The 17929-nt window shown below is 44.6% G+C and overlaps 1 protein-coding gene and 1 non-coding gene across 5 annotated transcripts in view; both read right to left on the reverse strand.

The window, feature by feature from the left end:
- The window catches only part of SPEN (spen family transcriptional repressor), an 84635-nt gene that overhangs the window by 3080 nt on the left and 63626 nt on the right, over window positions 1–17929 (reverse strand). For 3 of the 4 annotated variants that reach the window (XM_024125445.3, XM_055083747.1, XM_007128352.4), the window contains 5 exons: window positions 16416–16541; window positions 15956–16069; window positions 14726–14839; window positions 13651–13751; window positions 198–8310 (listed from right to left, as the gene is read on the reverse strand). In XM_024125445.3, coding sequence (XP_023981213.1) covers window positions 198–8310; window positions 13651–13751; window positions 14726–14839; window positions 15956–16069; window positions 16416–16541 — 8568 coding nt within the window. The remainder of the gene's footprint in view (window positions 1–197; window positions 8311–13650; window positions 13752–14725; window positions 14840–15955; window positions 16070–16415; window positions 16542–17929) is intronic. The other variant, XM_024125446.3, reaches the window with a different exon arrangement.
- Window positions 10043–10115, reverse strand: TRNAK-UUU (transfer RNA lysine (anticodon UUU)). Its single transcript has one exon. It is a non-coding gene; the product is annotated as a tRNA-Lys (tRNA).

Below are 17929 nucleotides of genomic sequence, written 5' to 3' on the forward strand. Positions count from 1 at the left end.
CCCGGCAGGCAAGAGCTGCCACACCACCTGCTCCCACAGTGAGCTCCCTCCATAGCTCTCCGTGCTATGATTCACCCCTCCATCCTGAAATTTAGGAAGCGCCTCTTTAAATCCACAACACGGACAACATATTTTAGGGACCTTACTGGCACCTCCACCACTATTTGGCCCAGAAGGTAGATTTCTGGCGCTCTCACCTGAGCAGGACCCTTGGTCCGGGAAGGCAGGCCAATGGAGGCAGCAGCAGGAAACTGCGCGTGCGCGAGCTGAGCCGGGCCGTGGTAGGTGCGGATGTCCCCGTACCTGTACTCCTGAAAGAGCTCCCCGCTGGAGTGCACGATCTGCACCCCGTGGGTCACCACCACGGGCGGGGTCAGAGGCAGCCCCTGCAGCTGGTTGCTGGGCGTGACGGTGAGGATGCGGGCCTCACCGTGGGGGGCGGGGGCGGCGGCGGGGGCGGCTTTGGCATCTGCCACCTTGGCGGCTTCTTTCCCTGGTTGCTGAGGGGCCTTGCTGGCTGGTGGCACTTTCACCACCCCGTCCGCTGCCCGGGGCTGCTCGCTGACGGCCGTCACGTGAGGATGCACCATGATCCTCACATCCCGGGGCACAGTGTACGGGTGTAGTCGGTACTCAGACTGCATGACCAGCACCTCCGACTGCACAGGGGCTGCGGCTCGAGCAACGGGGAGGTGATAATGCACTTCTTCCTCTGGAGGGTGCTGGGAGGCCAGGGCGGGCACACCAGCTGCGGCTGGCTGTGGGGTGCCCGCGCGCTGCGGGGCCCGCACCTCTATTTGCTGGGGCTGCAGAGGGGCCCGAGGAGAGTGAAGCGTCTCTGGCCGGATGCTGTAGGTGATGCTGGGCAATGTGGGTGTGTTCATCCTCACCTCGCCCTGTGACAGGTGGCTGAGCGACACGGTCTGGGTGATGCTGTGGGGTGGCATGATGACGGACTGCTCTGGGTGGATGCTAGAGATGAACTGCGGCACAGGAATGCCCGCAGCCAGCATGACCGTGGCATTAGTGGAGAGCGCGGCGGACGTGGTGCTACTGGGGTGGCATGCCCTCGGGAATGGGGACGGAGCCGGCCCGCTAGGTCGAGGGGAATGCACATCTGGCTTGGTGGCTGCCAAATGGGAGACAGTCCGATCTGTCGGGGTGCTGGGCCCCGAGGTGACGTGGTTCACTTCTGCAGGCAGTTTGCTGGGCAGAGCAGGAGGGTGGTGGGGTGTAAGAGTGGACCCCAGGTTTGCTGGCTGAAGGACCTTGGTCTCTATTTTGAGGGTGACGGGGTCAGCAAGCTTTTTGTTAGTGGTGACTATGCTTGGGGTGAGGACCAGCTGGTTGTGAACCAGCACCGGGGGTGTGTTTATGCCCTGGGTGAGGACCTTTACTGTGCCACCCTGGGTGACGGGTGTGGACACAGAGAGATGAATGGGCTCAGGCTTCTCCAAGGACGGACGGTCAGCCTTAACCGATGAAATCACAGGAGATGCGTTATAGGTCTGGGCAGTTAGTACCAGAGTAGAATGGGTGGCCACGTTTGCATAGCCTGAAGGAGCTTGAGGGCCTTTGGGCGGAGGCTGAGATGGCGTGACAGAATCGGGTTTGGCCTGGGACTTGGACACCGACTGCTGAAACTCAATGTCCATCGCACTTGCCGGGGGGATCTGGCTAATCTTGGCACTGATCCGCTGTGGGCCTTCTGTCTTCTGCCCCGAATAGCTCAGCAGCACAACCCCTTCTGAAGTGTTCACACGCAGCCCAGCGCCAGAGCCCGTGTCTGCCGGACGGTCGTCAATCACAGACATAGACCCTGGGTGGAACCGACTGTTGTCATTAGTGCCGGATCTCTGTCGGCACTTTGCGGATGGTGCAATCACTGCACCTGCCACAGTCACTGCACCTGTTGTCGCGGCAGTCACAACCCCAGATGCAGCAGTCACCGCACCCGCGGAAACTGTCACTGCACCCGCGGCAGTGTTCACTGTGCCCGTGGCGGCGTTCACTGGAGCCGTGAGAACATTCACGGGCCCCGTCAGAACATTCACTGGTCCCTTTAGGACGTTCACGGGGCCAGCGGGAGTGTTCACCAAGCCTTTCAGCGTGGCCACTGAGCCCTTCACAGGGCCTTTCAGGGCATTCACTGGGCCGGCCAGCGCATTCACTGGAACCAAGGAGACATTCACCAGGCCGGTCAGGGCGCTCACCAGGCCAGTCAGGGTCTGAGGAGCTGGTTTCGCCAGAGTTATCTTTTGTGAATTCTCCAAATCAATGCTGACAGGCATCCGGCTAATAACAGAAGTAATTTTTGGAGCAATGACTGGAGTCACCTTTTCTTTGTCAGTGGCTACTGGAACCTCTGAGGCCTGTGTGTCGGAGGTGTTAGTTACTGGAGCTGCTGCTTTTTCTTCTAAAAGAGGCTTTTTAGATTCAACCGGAGGGGGCAGTGCCTCATGCAGGCAAGGGGCAGCACTGACAGGCTCTGCAATGGCAGTTGTGACACTCGTGGAAGTGACGCCCGTGGCAGATACGTATTTAGGGTCCATGAGGATCTTCCTCAGCGTACTGGAGCTGGTGTCTACGTCAGAGGCCTTCGTGTCTGGGGGAAGGGCCGGAGATGGGGTGGATTGCGCCCGTGGCTCCTCCTGCCTCGTGATCCACTCTGTCACCTTCGTCGGGGGACTCTGGTGTGGGATCCCCCCAGCAGCGACAGGGGGTGGGAGCTTTGCTATCGTTACAGAAGGTATTGGGGGGGTGGGCATGCTTGAGTCACTGGGCGGGGTCACCGGGTCACTTTCAATGATGGAATGCACCTTGAATCTGGCTCGAGGCTCGTCATCCACGGGGGCTGGCTGTGAGGCCGGGGGAAGGTCTGGGAGCGCAGATGCTTTGGTTGGAGTCTTTTCTTCAACACTGCTTTCTTGCGACAAATTTCCCTGGGATGTAGTCTTGCTTGGGTCAGAAGCACATGACTCAGGGGGAGTGGACTGGGGCTTGTCACTCTGCTTTTCTTCCTGTGGAGTTTCTGGGGGCTGTATCGTGGCCCCCTCACTTGTAGCAGGGCTCTTGCTTTGAACTTGGTCAGGTTCAGAGACATGGGTCTCTGTCGCGCCCCCAGTTTTCTTGTTTGTATTCCGTTTGCGGCGTGATCGAGTGGTCTTCTGGCGCCCTTTGTCTTTCCGAGCAAGAGTAACTTCTGCTTCTTTTGATCCTTTGACTTCCGGCACTGGGTGGGAGGTTTCGCTGCTGTTCTCTCTGGCTTCCTTGGTATCTGCCGGGCCTGCTGAGGGGTCAGGTGCACTGCCTGGTGGCCTGGAAGATTCTGTAGCAGCCTCAGTCTCCAAGATGCCAGACACAGCCTCATCGGTCTCAGGCTCCATTCCTTCCTCAGGAGACTGCAGATCTGTCTGAGACTCTGTAGGGTAAGGTGGAGGTGCTGGGAAGTTTTCTGGCTCCCCAGAAATGTCATTGATGATGGAACCGATGGCCGCAGCCAGCTCTGTTTCGCTGGCTTGGTGTGCGGGCTTGTCCCGGTCCTCCGTGGAGAGGCCCTCTGGGGCATCTGCAGCTGCCGCCTTGAAAGCCGTGGGGGTGGAGGTTTCCGCGAGCTTCTCGATGTTCTCCACGGCCTGTTCCAGCTCCATCTGCTTGGCTAACTGATTTGCTTCTGGGGACGGCTTAGAGGCAGACCCATCTTCCTTCTCTGGTTCCTTGTCCAGATCAGCTGGCTCACTGTTCAAACGCAACGATAAACTACCCTCCTCTTGGGGACTCTCGCTCTTCTCAGGGGAAACTGCCACGACCGTAGCCGCCGCCTCCGCTGGCAGTCCCGAAGGGCCTGCAGCCACGCTGGGACTTACAGTGGCTTCCACGTTTCTCAGATTTGCAGATTTGTCCACTGCTGATCTAGAGTTTCGAGATCTTCCTCTCTTGGACTTGGAGTTTTTCTCAGGGGCTGTTTTTTTCTCCACCACCTCAACTGGGGGCGTTTCGGGTGGATTTTTGTCTGTGCTCATTTCTTTTCTATCACGTTTTTGTTCGCTTCCTGCTTCTTCTTTATCAGTCTTGGATTTTGTGTTACTTTCTTTCACGTTTAATTGGGGACTCACCTCAGTGGTGGCCTCAGGACGTTCGGCATCAACTTTTGGTTCGTTTTTCCCCTTTTTCCCTTGTTGGACACCAGCAGCTACTTTTTGGGATCGCGGGGATCTCCATCCCTCAGCTGGTTTGACTGTCTCCACTGGCTCTTTTGCCTCGGTCTCATCATCTTCATCAGCTCGACGGCGTGTTTTTGGAGGCCTCCCCCTCCTAGGGGTTGTAGGAACCACTGCGGCCTCCTGAAGCTCCCGCTCCAGTCTCTTCCTGGTCACTCGTGGTTGCTCAACGGGCTCCTTGACTGGAGAGCGGCTCTCATGGTCACCCATGGTCGCGTAGACACTCCTTACATTCCGGCGCCTAGTTCGGCTGAGGGGCAAGCTTGGCTCAGGGTGTTCAGGGTCCATGGATGAGTTTTTAGAGGCAGCCCTTGTAATCTTCTCTGCCTCCATCTTCAATTCTAAAAGCTTCTGTGCTTCTCCCCGAGGAGAACTGGACCGCTTGAGCTTTTCCCGGTCTATCCTCTCACTCTTCCTTGTGACAGGCTTCTCCACGATACTTGCTGCAGCTGCCTGAATGGGGGTCTTGGAACGTTTACTTTTGTTCGGCTTTTTATCTTTTGCAGTAACTGGAGGATCAACCTCTACACCTTCAGTAGCTGGAGGCGGGACCTCGTGAACATCTTCAGCTTTTTGACTTGCATTAGGTTCGACGTTAGCAGCTGAGTCTGGCTTCTCCACTTTTGGCTCATCGGCTTCCTCAGGCTTCTGAGTCGGTTTTGAAAGTGTCTGGGTACCGTCAGGCTCTGGATCTACACTGATCTCTACCTGGGAAAATGAGGCCCCAGGAGTTGGAGGCTTGGCATCCAAATAAGGCAGCTGATCGACTGATGAACTTTCTTCAACAACTAAAGGAGTCTCAGCAACGTCTTTCCTGGTGTCCACTCCTGGGGGCAAGTCTACTTGTTCAGGTTGTTCCACAGCGATGGGAGTCAGATCAGATACAGGTTTTGCTTCTTCTGAGACAGAGGCTGGCTCAGTGGTCTTCTCTTCTGTCACCGAAGGCAGCTCTCCTGTTTTTTCACCAGCTGTCTTCTCCAGTGATGCTGCTGCAGACTCTGGAGCTACAGCTGTGACACCAGGAGGCCCAGTCGAAGGTGGAGTTTTCAGTTCTGACTCTGTATTTTCAGAAGCAGATTCTGGGGTCTTGGGGTGATCCTCTGTATCCTCCTGTTTCTCGGCCTCTTTGGGTTTTTGGTCTTTTTCTTTTTCTTTCTGTTGCATTCGTGTGAGTTCCATAAATCTGCTATGGAAAAGAACTACTGGCTCTTGAATCAAATCAGTTGTGCTATTCACACCATCAGATGTCTGCCTCCCATATAACCTGCCAGAAACGAAGTCAGATTCTTCATCTTTTCTCTCTAGATGCTGCAATCGCTTGGAATCTTGTTCAAAGATTGAGCTGTGTAAAAAACGAGAAGCAAATAATTCTTGCCTTTCCTGTTCTTCTTCTTTATGGTCATCTTTCTTATCATCCATTTTCCCTTCTGAATCAGTCCGAATTTTCTTCTTTTTCATGTACCAGGATGGAATAGGTCTTGGAGCAGAGTCAACCTTTTCTTTATCTTTGTTGTTTCGAAAATTAGCGAATCGGGAGTCCCAATCAAGAAAAGACCAATTTTCTTCTCGAGATGAAGACAGGGATTTAGCTCTTTCAAGCAAAGCCTTAGTGTCTGGTGTGATTGTCTTATCCAATGCAAAAGAATAGAATTTGTTCCTTTCTAAAGAACTGGAGAGTCTTTCATCTCTCTCACGTAGTTTGTCTTCTCTGTCCCTCAATAAAAAAGACAATCGAGAACTTTCAAATAATGCAGAGGCTCTGGGTGAGTGAGATTTGTGTTCACCATCTTCATCAGAATCAGAAGGCACCTCACCAGGTTCCAAGTCACGTACAGACCTCTTTCGAAGGCTGTCTCTCTTAATTATGCTGTTTGGGAAACTCACATCAAACCTGCTGGCATCTTGTTTCATCTGAGAGTCCCACCGATTTAGTTCATCTTCAGGATTCAAGACAGATAGCTTTATTTTGGCCATGTCTGCCATCTGTTCTCTCCTGCTAGAATCATAAGGATTAAATTTTAAGGACTCTTCTCTGACTGTTATATTAGAATAGGGGAGACCTTTTTCATCTACTTTAGGAGACCCTTTTATTGACATTACCCTAGGGGAACCAACAGGGTCATCGTCCTCATGGAAGGAACCATGTCGGATACTGGGGGAACCACCAGTCCTTTCAGAATCTTCACTGATTTGGCGTGAACTTCTGTAGTTCCGTTCCCTCTTGGTGCAGATGTCAAAATCAACATGGTCCATCCTTTTCTTTTTGCTGGGAGGAGAGTCGTCAGTGACATCCTGAGGGGGTTTGCCGACCTCGTGAACAAGACTACGTCTTTCATATTCATCCACATCTTTTTTAGGACTGCCAAACTTTTCGGACTTGGCTATTTCCATCTCCATCTGCTGTTTTCTACGACTCTGCTCCATTTGTTTTCGGTAACTCTGCGTGTGATCAATATCAATGCCAATTTTTTCTTCGGTATTTACTGAATGTGGTTTATCTTGGCCTGATTTACATTCAAGTGGTTCATCACGAAGACTGCAATAGTTTTTCCTATTATCTTCTCTCTCTGGTCCTTGATCATCTAACAGCTCCAGCTGTTTGAGTGGTGGTTTTGAAGGAGTGGGTTTGTTTGACTGGATTTCTTGATTTCCCACAGACTCACCTGCTGCTTCTCTCAGCCTCGCTTGCAGGTCTGAGCCGGGCCTTGACGCAGTCCCAGCAGAAATGCCGGCAAGCTCCTGACACTCTTTGGGGCTGGGAACGGCATTAAGTCTGTCTAGTTTGATTTTTTTAGGTTCTCTTTTAAGAACTTCTTTCCTCACCGTCTTTTTTTCAGACTCTCCTTCCCTCAGTAGAATGACATCTCTAGATGATATGTCAGGCTGTTTCTTTAAAAGCACCCGAGCATCTTCCATCTCTGGGCTACTTTTCTTAACATCTGATTTTTGCCTTTCTGCTTTCAAATTGGAATCTGCAAAACGCCTTTTCCTCGCTTCCAGCTTCTCCAGATCCACAGCACTTACCCCATCAACAGTTTGCTCTGGTTTTAGGTGCTTCCTGGGTTTAGGCCTGCCTTCCTTATCTACCACTTCTATGTGGCTTGAAAGCCCCCTTTCCTTTGGCGCTTTCATTCTAACAGATTCTAGTTTAGACAACTCAGATTTTGCAGGCTCTGTCTGAGAGACCTGAAGTTTCTGATCTAAGGCAGAAGACTTGACAGTGTCATTATCAAGCTTGGCTTTCAGCTTTTCCAAAGGAGTGTGGTCAATAACCTTCCCCTCTTTTTCTTTCACTCGAGTCAAAACCACACAAGGCATGAGTTCCAAGCGGTTTTTTGCTACTCCTTCTTTGTCAGCTTTCTCTCTGCTCAGTTTATTAGAACTCCTTGATTTTTCAGGGCTTTGTTCTCTCTCATTTTCTTGGTCTGTTTCTGAAGACTGAGAACTAGGGGAATGAACTTTTCCTTTCCGTTTCTGCTTGTCAGTTTTGTCCTTCTCCACCTTTTCCTTCCTTATTAAACGTCTCTCTCTTTCCACTCTCTCAGGATCAAAAGTTCGTTCTTTATCTGTCTTTTCATTTTTTGTATAGCGTTCCAATCGAGGTTTGTCAAGTTTATCGTATCTTGGAGGGGAAAGTGAGCTACAGCTTCCACTCCGGTCTGAGGATCGGCTGTAAATCCTCCTCTCGGAATCACTAGGCAATCTCTCTGACTGTGAGGGTGATGCTCCGGGACTCTGTGGGCGTCGCAAGTGAACTGGACTCTGACTGCGTTCAATCGGCCTCCTCTCATGGTCTCTGTCCCGGTCAGACTCAAATCTTTCACGTTCTCTTTCTCGTTCCCTTTGCCTGTAACTGTATTCCCGAATATCTTGTTCATAAGGATCATTTCTGTAATCCCTGTATTCCCGGGGATCATCGTAATATCGTGATTCATAGTAGTCTCCTTGGTAAGTTTCCCATTCTGAATAAAATTCTCTCCCTCGAGCTGGGTAGTCCCGTCTGGAATCCTCAGCATATGTGCCTGGAGTACGAACATTCTCATAATATGTACGATCTTGGCTATAGTCATATGATCCCCTTCGTTCTTCTCTGCCAAAGACAAAAAAGAATGTATTAGTTTTTTGTTTCCTCGTCACTTACACATTAATCATACATATGAGATTACAAAGTCCTGCTTCCAAAAATCTTTTCCATTTTTTAATCCTTAGAACTGCACTGTCCAATACCATACCTACAAGCCACATGTGGCTGCTGAGAACTTGAAATTTGGCTGGTCTCAGTTGAGGTGTGAGTGTAAAATACACACTGGATTTGGTAGACTTAGTTTCAAAAAAAAAAAAAACAAAAGAAACACTTCAATAATTTATTCAGATTGAGTATATGTTGAAACAGTATTTCAGACACTGGGTTAAATAAAATTAGTTTTACTAGAAAATGTAAAACCACATAGACGGCTTGCATTACATTTCTATTGGACTTGGACAGCAGTGCTTCAGCCCCTTTTTATTCTTTTGGTATCAGTTTTCGTGACTTATGATGAGCACTAGTATTAAACAGATCACATCCCACATTTCTAAGTCTTTCATAATTACTTTCCTGCCAAAAGATATTCTTACCACAACTTGGGAAACAAATGTACTGTTTGAAAAGATAACCATTTAACTAAAATCTTCCCACCTATGCAACCTGTATATCGGTAACACCTCTACCTCAATTCACAATTTAAAAAAACACACTGGGGACTTCCCTGGTGGTCGAGTGGCTAAGAGTCCGCGCTCACAATACAGGGGGCCCAGGTTCAATCCCGGGTCAGGGAACTAGATCCTATGTGCCGCAACTAAGACCCGGCGCAGCCAAATAAATATTAAAAAAACAAAACAAAACGAAACAAATCCCCACACACACTGGGGGCCAAGTGTCCCTGGGCTCAGTCTCCTCACTTACAAAATGATAACTCTTCTTCACAAAGCTCTTAAGAAGATTAAGTAAGATAACATTTGTAAAAACTTTCCTAACATAATACAAGGCACATACTTGGCCTTCAGTAAATGTTACTTTTCCCCAACCTGCCAACTAACAAATTAGGTGATTACAAACTGTGTGAGATAATTCCTTAATTGTAAAAGAATTCACCTCAGATTTTCTCCCACAGTAACACGTCCCAGTGCATTCAAAATAGGATTAAATTTACATGCAAGAACATGTATGGTGTATAAAATGAAATTCACCTATAATAGAGGCCAATTCCTTTACTCTTGTTCACTTTCCATTTTTGTCTTTCAAGCAAGTATGGCTTACTCAGTCTACATAGTACTGTCAATGACGGCTCAATGAAACATAACGAACCTAGAACTTAAACCTCTGAAGACATGAGCTTTTGTCTTCTTGGCTCACAGCAGGTACTCATTTGTTGAAAAAAATGAAACTTAGAAAAATATGTCAAAGTTGCTATTGGGCAATGTTCTAACCCATTTTCAATAGCAAATGAAGCATCTAGACTGGAAGCATCAATAACACATTATTTTATGCATTTATACTGAGCTTTCTCATTTCAAAGAGAATAGTTTATGACATATCTATGATATCTGACTTAATTGGATTCAAGATGATCCTTCTACAGTTCCACAGGAATCAGATTCTTTGCCTCAATACTGGCCAGCCATCTTGCAAATAGATGTTACTAGGAATGAAATTAGGCTAATTTAACTCATCACGATCATAAATACAAACTCCAAGGAAGCATCACTTTCATTATGTAAAGGTGAACACACTACAAGCTTTCTTTTCTCCTTTGGCCACAGCACTGCTTGTGGGATCTTAGTTCCCTGACCAGGGGTTGAACCTGGGCTCCTGGCAATAAAAGTGCCGAGTCCTAACCACTGGACCGCCAGGGAATTCCCTAACTTTCTAATATAAAGTGGTTAAGACACCTAGAATGGCCACTAGGTTTGCTGCCTGCATTAAAAGTACGTTTAAAAATGGTTTCCAGATATTTTCTAAAATAAGCAAACTAAAACTATATCCAAAATATGAAAGAAAAAAAAGTTACAGAAGTCAAAAGGTATACGTGTAAACATTAGTGCTGCACTGTTCAGTTTGATAGATGATGATTTTGTACATATTTTGCCGGGCTCTACCAAAAGAAGTGAGCATTCCTGCCACCAAGGAACTCAACTTATGCAAGAGACAATACAACTGCACACTGGTACTATATACAAAAGGCTCTGGCAGGACCCTGAGGAACTTTGAAATGTCAGGTTTTCAGAGAACTCTGTTCCCATGACTGCACAATATGCAAACTACCTTAAGTAGGTGGGAAATTCATCTAAAGCATAATGTGACCCTATAAATGTCTTGAGAATCACTTTGGTAAACTGTAAGGCTCAATGCATTAGCAGGTAGGAGCCCTGGGTTTACCCCCAGCCCAACCACTTACTAGCCTGTGACCTTATCAGCAAAGTCATCTGATCTTCAGTTCCCACCATAAGTAATATATGACAAGAGCCACGGCCCTATTTCCCTGACACTGTATTTAAGGGAATAAAAGAAATATTACTTTTAAACTGCAGGGTACTATGTAGATGGGTCATCATTTGCATTCCTGAGCTGAACTGTCATTAGGGGTAAAGCTTTTTTATTTCCCCACTTATTCATCACCTGTCCAGTGGGATGACTCCCTTCCACTCTATGGAAAGGGCAAAGATTCTCAAGTTCTACTGCAAGGAAGGCATTCTAGAAGCACTGCCATCTGAAACCAAATGGGGCAAAACCGGGTCACAGTGAAGTCCCACACCCTCCTGCTTCCCACTTTAGGAGGTAAACTCCATTCAACAGAGATAAATAACCACATGTAAGAACCAAAGAACAAAGCCAGAGCCAGATCATCAGTAAAGTGAGTGAATTTAAGTGATAATACACAAAAATTAACACCCACACAACATTATCCAACCCTCACAAGATACCGTTCTTTGAAAAATATTTAATGTGCACACAGAGAATTTTAATGGAATTTTTATGTCTTAAGTGCCACTAGACCATCAACACACTTTTCACTCACTTATAGGTAAGAATTCCTATAAGCACTTAAAGTATTAACAATGACTTCAGACTGCTGGGGTGGGGGATGAGGGCCGCCAAGATGGAGAACCCTCCCTACAGACACATATGTTCTCTTACATATGTTCATTCTCTCTCTCTGTCTCACACACACACACACACACACACACACACACACACACACACACACACACACAGAGAGAGAGAGAGAGAGAGAGAGAGAGAGAAATTTAGAAAGTGGATTCCAATCCACTAGTGAAAAACCATCGAAACCTTAGTTCAACCTTTTGGAAATTTGGCTATAGGGGACATTTTTCATTAAAAAACCTCTCAAGTATTCAATGACCATTACAGAATACTCCATGAGGAAATGAAAAATAAATATATACCTTCTATGATTTAAACAAAAATGAAGTGGCAAGAAGAGGCAGTAAAAAGGGAATGCATTCAACAGGTATCTGGTAGCACGATCAGGATTTTGCCTCATCCTTGTCATAAAGCCCTTTTATACTTGAACTTGAGTGTCTAAAGGCATTTGTCAAATGGTCTTTTGTCTAATACACATCTACAGGGGTGGAGAACTAGTAGTAACATTCCAGGAGACTTAATCAGAGGCATGTTTGGACAAACAGGTTCATCATATGGATGATAGTTTCCATTTTCAAATGTGATCAGCTACTGAGGAACCTGGTGACACTGTTAGGATGTTTTAATATATTTAGTCTAAAAAAGAATCATCAGTTCTGGGGCAATTTTTAAGCTAACGGAGACAGCCTGATTCAGACTGTGAGACCTTAAACGACTGTGAAATGTTCCCACAAGCTGCAGAAAAAAATACTACAGTCCCATGACTGAAAACATTAACAAGGAGAAGTAAGGTTTACTTTTCTTTTCTTTTTTTTTTGGTCGCGCCTCATGGCTTGCAGGATCTTAGTTCCCTGACCAGGGATTGAACCCAGGCCCACGGCAGTGAAATCACCCAGTCCTAACCACTGGACCGCCAAGAAATTCCCAAGGTTTACCTTTTTTTTTTTTTTTTTTTTGTGGTATGCGGGCCTCCCTCTGTTGTGGCCTCTCCCGTTGCGGAGGACAGGCTCCGGACACGCAGGCTCAGCGGCCATGGCTCACGGGCCCAGCCGCTCCGCGGCATGTGGGATCCTCCCAGACCGGGGCGCGAACCCGGTTCCCCTGCATCGGCAGGCAGACGCGCAACCACTGCGCCACCAGGGAAGCCCCCCAAGGTTTACTTTTTACACAGCTAAACTTACCAATTTACATCAGCTTTGGCTTACTGATTCACAAATTTAAGAGATCTGAATTTAAAACAAAGCTCTTGACAGTCTTTTGAAAGTTTTTGTTTTTTAAAATTAATTCTATGAGCTCATGCATGGTGACAACCTGGATGTTGTCACTACTAAGTTCACAGGGCATTTAATAGTTTACAACGCGGGGCTTCCCTGGTGGCACAGTGGTTAAGAATCCACCTGCCAAAGCAGGGGACACGGGTTCGAGCCCTGGTCCGGGAAGATCCCACATGCCACGGAGCAACTAGGCCTGTGTGCCACAACTACTGAGCCTGCGCTCTAGAGCCCGCGAGCCACAACTACTGAGCCCATGTGCCACAACTACTGAAGCCCACGCACCTAGAGCCCGTGCTCTGCAACGAGAAGCCACTGCAATGAGACGCCTGTGCACCGCAACGAAGAGTAGCCCCTGCTCGCCGCAACTAGAGAAAGCCCACGCAGCAATGAAGACCCAACAAAGCCAAAAATAAATTAAAAAAAAAAAAGTTTACAATGCATTTCAACATGTTATATTTAATTTAAAACTGTAAGGCAAAATGATTTGTACATAGTTATAATCTGGAAAACAGTAACTCTTTTAATGAGTATTCTCAGGGAGAAAATACCCCAACGCCCATGAGCTACATGAAAACTGGATCCATAAAAATCAGTTCTTATGTGTGTTTGTTTTTGTTTTGTTTTTTAAAAATATTTATTTATTCAGCTGCATCAGGTCTTAGTTGCGGCATGCGGGATCTTTCAATGTGGCACGCGGGCTCCTGAGGATGCAGGCTCAGTAGTTGCGGCACGCAGGCTTAGCCGTCCCACGGCATGTGGGATCTTAGTTCCCAGACCAGGGATCAAACCGGTGTCCCCTGTGTTGGAAGGCGGATTCTTACCCACTGGACCACCAGGGAAGTCCCTTTATGTGTTTTTTATGTGTTTCTTTCTGTATGTGGGGATAAAAGGGATAAGTTTGGGGGGAATGAGAGTAGCAATAAGGGGTAAAAAACAGAATTTAATCCCATCTAAATTTTATGTATTAGAAATTTTAAAATTCAAGCTATGGTGATAGGTTTAAAATACATACCTTCTTTCTGCTAACATTTCATAAAAGTCTCTGATATCTTGACCAGATTTTTCCATACAGTGATAAAATGCCAGCTGACTTTCCCGATTTGCAAAATCCACCTTTAAAAAAAAAGAATACTGCGTGTTTAATGCAAGTTTCAGATTTTAATGATGGAAAGTGTTACCAAATTTGAAAAATTCTTCCCAACATAGCCTTCTGGATAAATTTCAAGAAAAAATAACTTATCTCATTTAAGTGAAACAGTCCTCATAACTAAAACTGTATTTCGTTAACCTGAAATCTCTCTCAAATTCTACACAAGTCTTGATAAAGAATTACAATTTAAAGTTCTAGAACCCAGTCCTGAAGAGTGTAAAAAGCAATATGGAAAACTGAAACATACCTATCACGATTCTAGGTTGTCAATTAAATAATCAGACCAACTAAATCCAGTAATCTATTGTGCATAATTTGCTGGAACCACAGTTAGAACATAAAATAAAATATGGAAGAACATTTGAGCTTTACTCACAGCCAGGCCTCAGAGTCACTAAAGCATGATACCCACCATCTATCAATATCTTATTTCGAAAAGACTGATTTCAATCTAACTGTCATAGTTATTAAGTGCATAAATTCCTTCAAACTATCATAAACAAAAGTTTCTAAACAAAAACACCAGACAAATATCGTGCTTTCAGTGGTTACCCACTCTTTAGGAGAGGAGGAAAGAAGATGAAGAGAGGATCATTCAAGAAGCTGGACTGATACTTGGAGCTCCTGGGTGTGCAGAAACCCACAGGTGACTGTGGGCCAGCCTGCACTAAGAGCACACAAGTGAGCATCAGGTATCTGGGGCGTAGAGAAGCACACGTCCTTGAATGAGAGGATTTTTAGGAAAGGTTCTATGGCTAATGGTTTAAAAGACACTGTGCCCTTAAGTAGCTAGCCAAATATAAAAAATGTAATATCGCCCTTAGAAACTGAGGCCATATATACTGCATGTCCTGTAAACCAACAAAATGCCAATTATTAAGAGGTTGGGATCTGAACACGATTTTGTTTTGCTTCTGTTTGAAACCATTCTGCACACCTTAATTTTATTCCCACCGATTTTCCTCCCCTTGGTCTCTTTTACAGCTGCTTGTGCATATTCAATTTCATTGTAGAGAACCAGGGCCATGCCTTTTAAGCGGTCAAACACCACCTGTAAAAAAAACGACGACAAAAAAAAACAAGAGACTCATCCACTAGACTTAGTGTCAGTCCCAACAAAATCCTAAATCACAATGACACTGCTAAGAAAAAAATATATATTTTTTTACTCTAGAAAAAATTTCAGGCTTTTCCGATGATGCATGTTATACTAGAAACACAACAAAATGTCATAGGGACCATTTAGAACCATGGATATTGTGGCTTGAGGTATATTATGCCTTTACTTTGTTTTTCTGTATTTACTTTATTTTACTGTATTTCTTTATTTTATGTTGACTGACTCATTTTGGCTCAAAAAAACAACACCCCTGAAAAAGGGGGGGAAAAGTAAACAGTACTGAATCAACATAAATTTCATATTGTACATCCAATGTACTTCAGCAAAAAAAAGAAAAAACTACACTATAGCAAAGGAAAAATAAGAAAAAAATAGTAAGCTGCAATGAATTTTGGTCATAAGCAGCACTACTGTCTTAAAGCTTCTAGATTTTTTACTTATACTAATAGTCTTTAAGATGTGCTTCTTCAAACAACAAAAGCTACATTTAAAGAAATGTCAAAGTTATGCAACATACCTACTACAGTGTAAATCTGCTTTCAAGAAGTTAAAATCTTTACCTTCACATAATGGAATGGGGTCCAGAGACCCTTTTCCTGTTTATGTTTGTGAATGTGTTACATAACAAACATTGGTTAGATGAGTATTCTGTTGTGTGTCCCTTTAAAGTCATCATGGTTTTAAAAAAAAATCAAGTCTAATTACATATTAGTGTGAATGTAATTATATAATTAGACTGTCTAATTTTAATGTGAGATAAAGTTACAGAAATCCCTAAGAAACATTCTATTTAACAGTATTATGCAGATTAGTTCCAAAATTAATCACTTTGGCGGGTTCTAGATAGTTTCTCAAAATACTCACGCATATCATAAGCTAATAGATGTAAATGCTCTTCTAAACCCAATTTTGGAAAAGAGAATTTTAATGTATGAGTTACTAAAGAAAAGAAAAAGTCAGTACTAGAAACTGGGACTGAAAGGACAGAATACCAAAAAAAGGGAGTCAGAAGTAACTTGAAACCACACAACCAAACCTCCCACCTACCTTCACCACAGGCCCATATCGGCAGAAATGTCGTGTTAAATATTGATCCGATACGTTTGAAGAAAGCCCATCTAACCACACACAGTTTGTAGGCATGCTCTTTCCAAAACCCAGCTGAATACAAAAGGCAAAATTTCTATTAGTTAAGTCACCAATTATTCAACAACAAAATTCTGAGAAAACTTGTCTTCTGTAGGAATCTTATCAAACCAACACCTCAAGTGGGAACCATCAGGTTAAAATCAAACAGAAACTGACACAAAAATTATCCTGCCTGGCTAAGCGAGGATTAACTCTAATAACAGTATAACAGGATAAGGATGCAAAGAAGTTTATCACCTTTATGGTTATCTAACTGTACTACTACAATTTTAAATAATCAGACATATGAACAAAAAACTCCAAATCTTAAAAAAAACGCAACTATTAACAGCACAATAACTTATGTAAATTCCCTTACCTTGAGACGATTATTTCCAAGGTATTCCCCATCCATCTTCTTAATAGCCTTACAAACGCTGGCAATATCACAGTATTGCAAGAACGCATACTGAGGAACTCCATTTACTTTCTTAATATCAATATCCTGAAAAAGCCAATGGATGGATACCACTTAGTGATATGCCAATAAAAAAATAAATCAGAATAAACCAAGTCCATATGAGCTACATATTTCTCAAAATAGTCATATTCCCCAAAATCATTTTCTTAGTTACAATTATACATCTTAATGCAACTGTAAATTAACAGCCTAAAAAACTATTCAACACAGCATTTGTAGTCACAAACCATGAAATCCTTCTCACATGAAGCTCTTTGCAGAAGAGCAACTGCAGTGCAACTCAAAACTCAAAATTTTAAATCCACAACACCTGTGTTAAGAGACATTTATAAGAAAAAAAGGCAGCCTATTTAATGAAAATCTAAGAAATAATTCCCTTCTGCAATATCTAAAATCCTTATTAGGGGTAAGCCATTTAAAATATAGTATCTGGGAAGAGTAAGAATGATAAAGAAATCAAGTTTTCAAAAAGTGATTTAAAATATGCAATCCTAAACTAGAAGACTCATTCTATCAGTATATCCAACTGAATCAAACCTGGTGATGATAAATGTGGTAATAATCTCTCATAACCAGAATGAATGGATTATATAAATACCTGAACTACTCCATGAAGATGCATTAGAACACCATCCCTGGATTAAAGAAACACTCTATAAAGGAATACCCCCATCTCTTTGGAATGCTCAAAACCTGTAGTCACATCTGACACTCCAGTCCTGCCTACTAAAAGGAGGTAGTGAAAAAACCTGGCTTACACAGGAAAATGGTCCAGAGAAACCAGACACTTGGATGGCAAAACTTGTACTTAAACAATAATGAGCTGGGCCATATAGTGCCGATTATGTATTGTGATTATCTAAGCCTCCTTAAGGGTCACAAGCCAATAATCAAAACCTGAAACAGAGCAAAATGAGTAATGCATTTAAAGAGCTGTTTGATGGGTCTTAAAAAAAAAAAAAAGCAATAATTTACACTCAAAATTTTTCTAAGTAATGGTAAACAGAAGCTGTTTTCATCATTATGTAGAATGTAATAACCCGGGATAGCTCTACTTAAGAGAAATGTTTCAAAGGAATATTGGTGGGTAGACTCACTAAATAGGTGCTTCCAGCTATAGCATAATCCGTTATCGATAAGCAGAAGACCATGTTCCCAAAGTTTGTATGTCATTAAAACAGTGACAATCATGAGCAATTGCAAACATGGTAAGATAACAGTTTTCAAACAGAGTACTGACATGTCCACCTTATTGATAAGCATAGCTCTTTTTTTTTTTTTTTTTTTTTTTTTTTTGTGGTATGCGGGCCTCACACTGTTGTGGCCTCTCCCGTTGCGGGGCACAGGCTCCGGACGCGCAGGCTCAGCGGCCATGGCTCACGGGCCCAGCCGCTCCGCGGCATGTGGGATCC

Source organism: Physeter macrocephalus, chromosome 3 (genome assembly GCF_002837175.3).
Source record: "Physeter macrocephalus isolate SW-GA chromosome 3, ASM283717v5, whole genome shotgun sequence".
Classification (NCBI taxonomy): Eukaryota; Metazoa; Chordata; class Mammalia; order Artiodactyla; family Physeteridae; genus Physeter; species Physeter macrocephalus.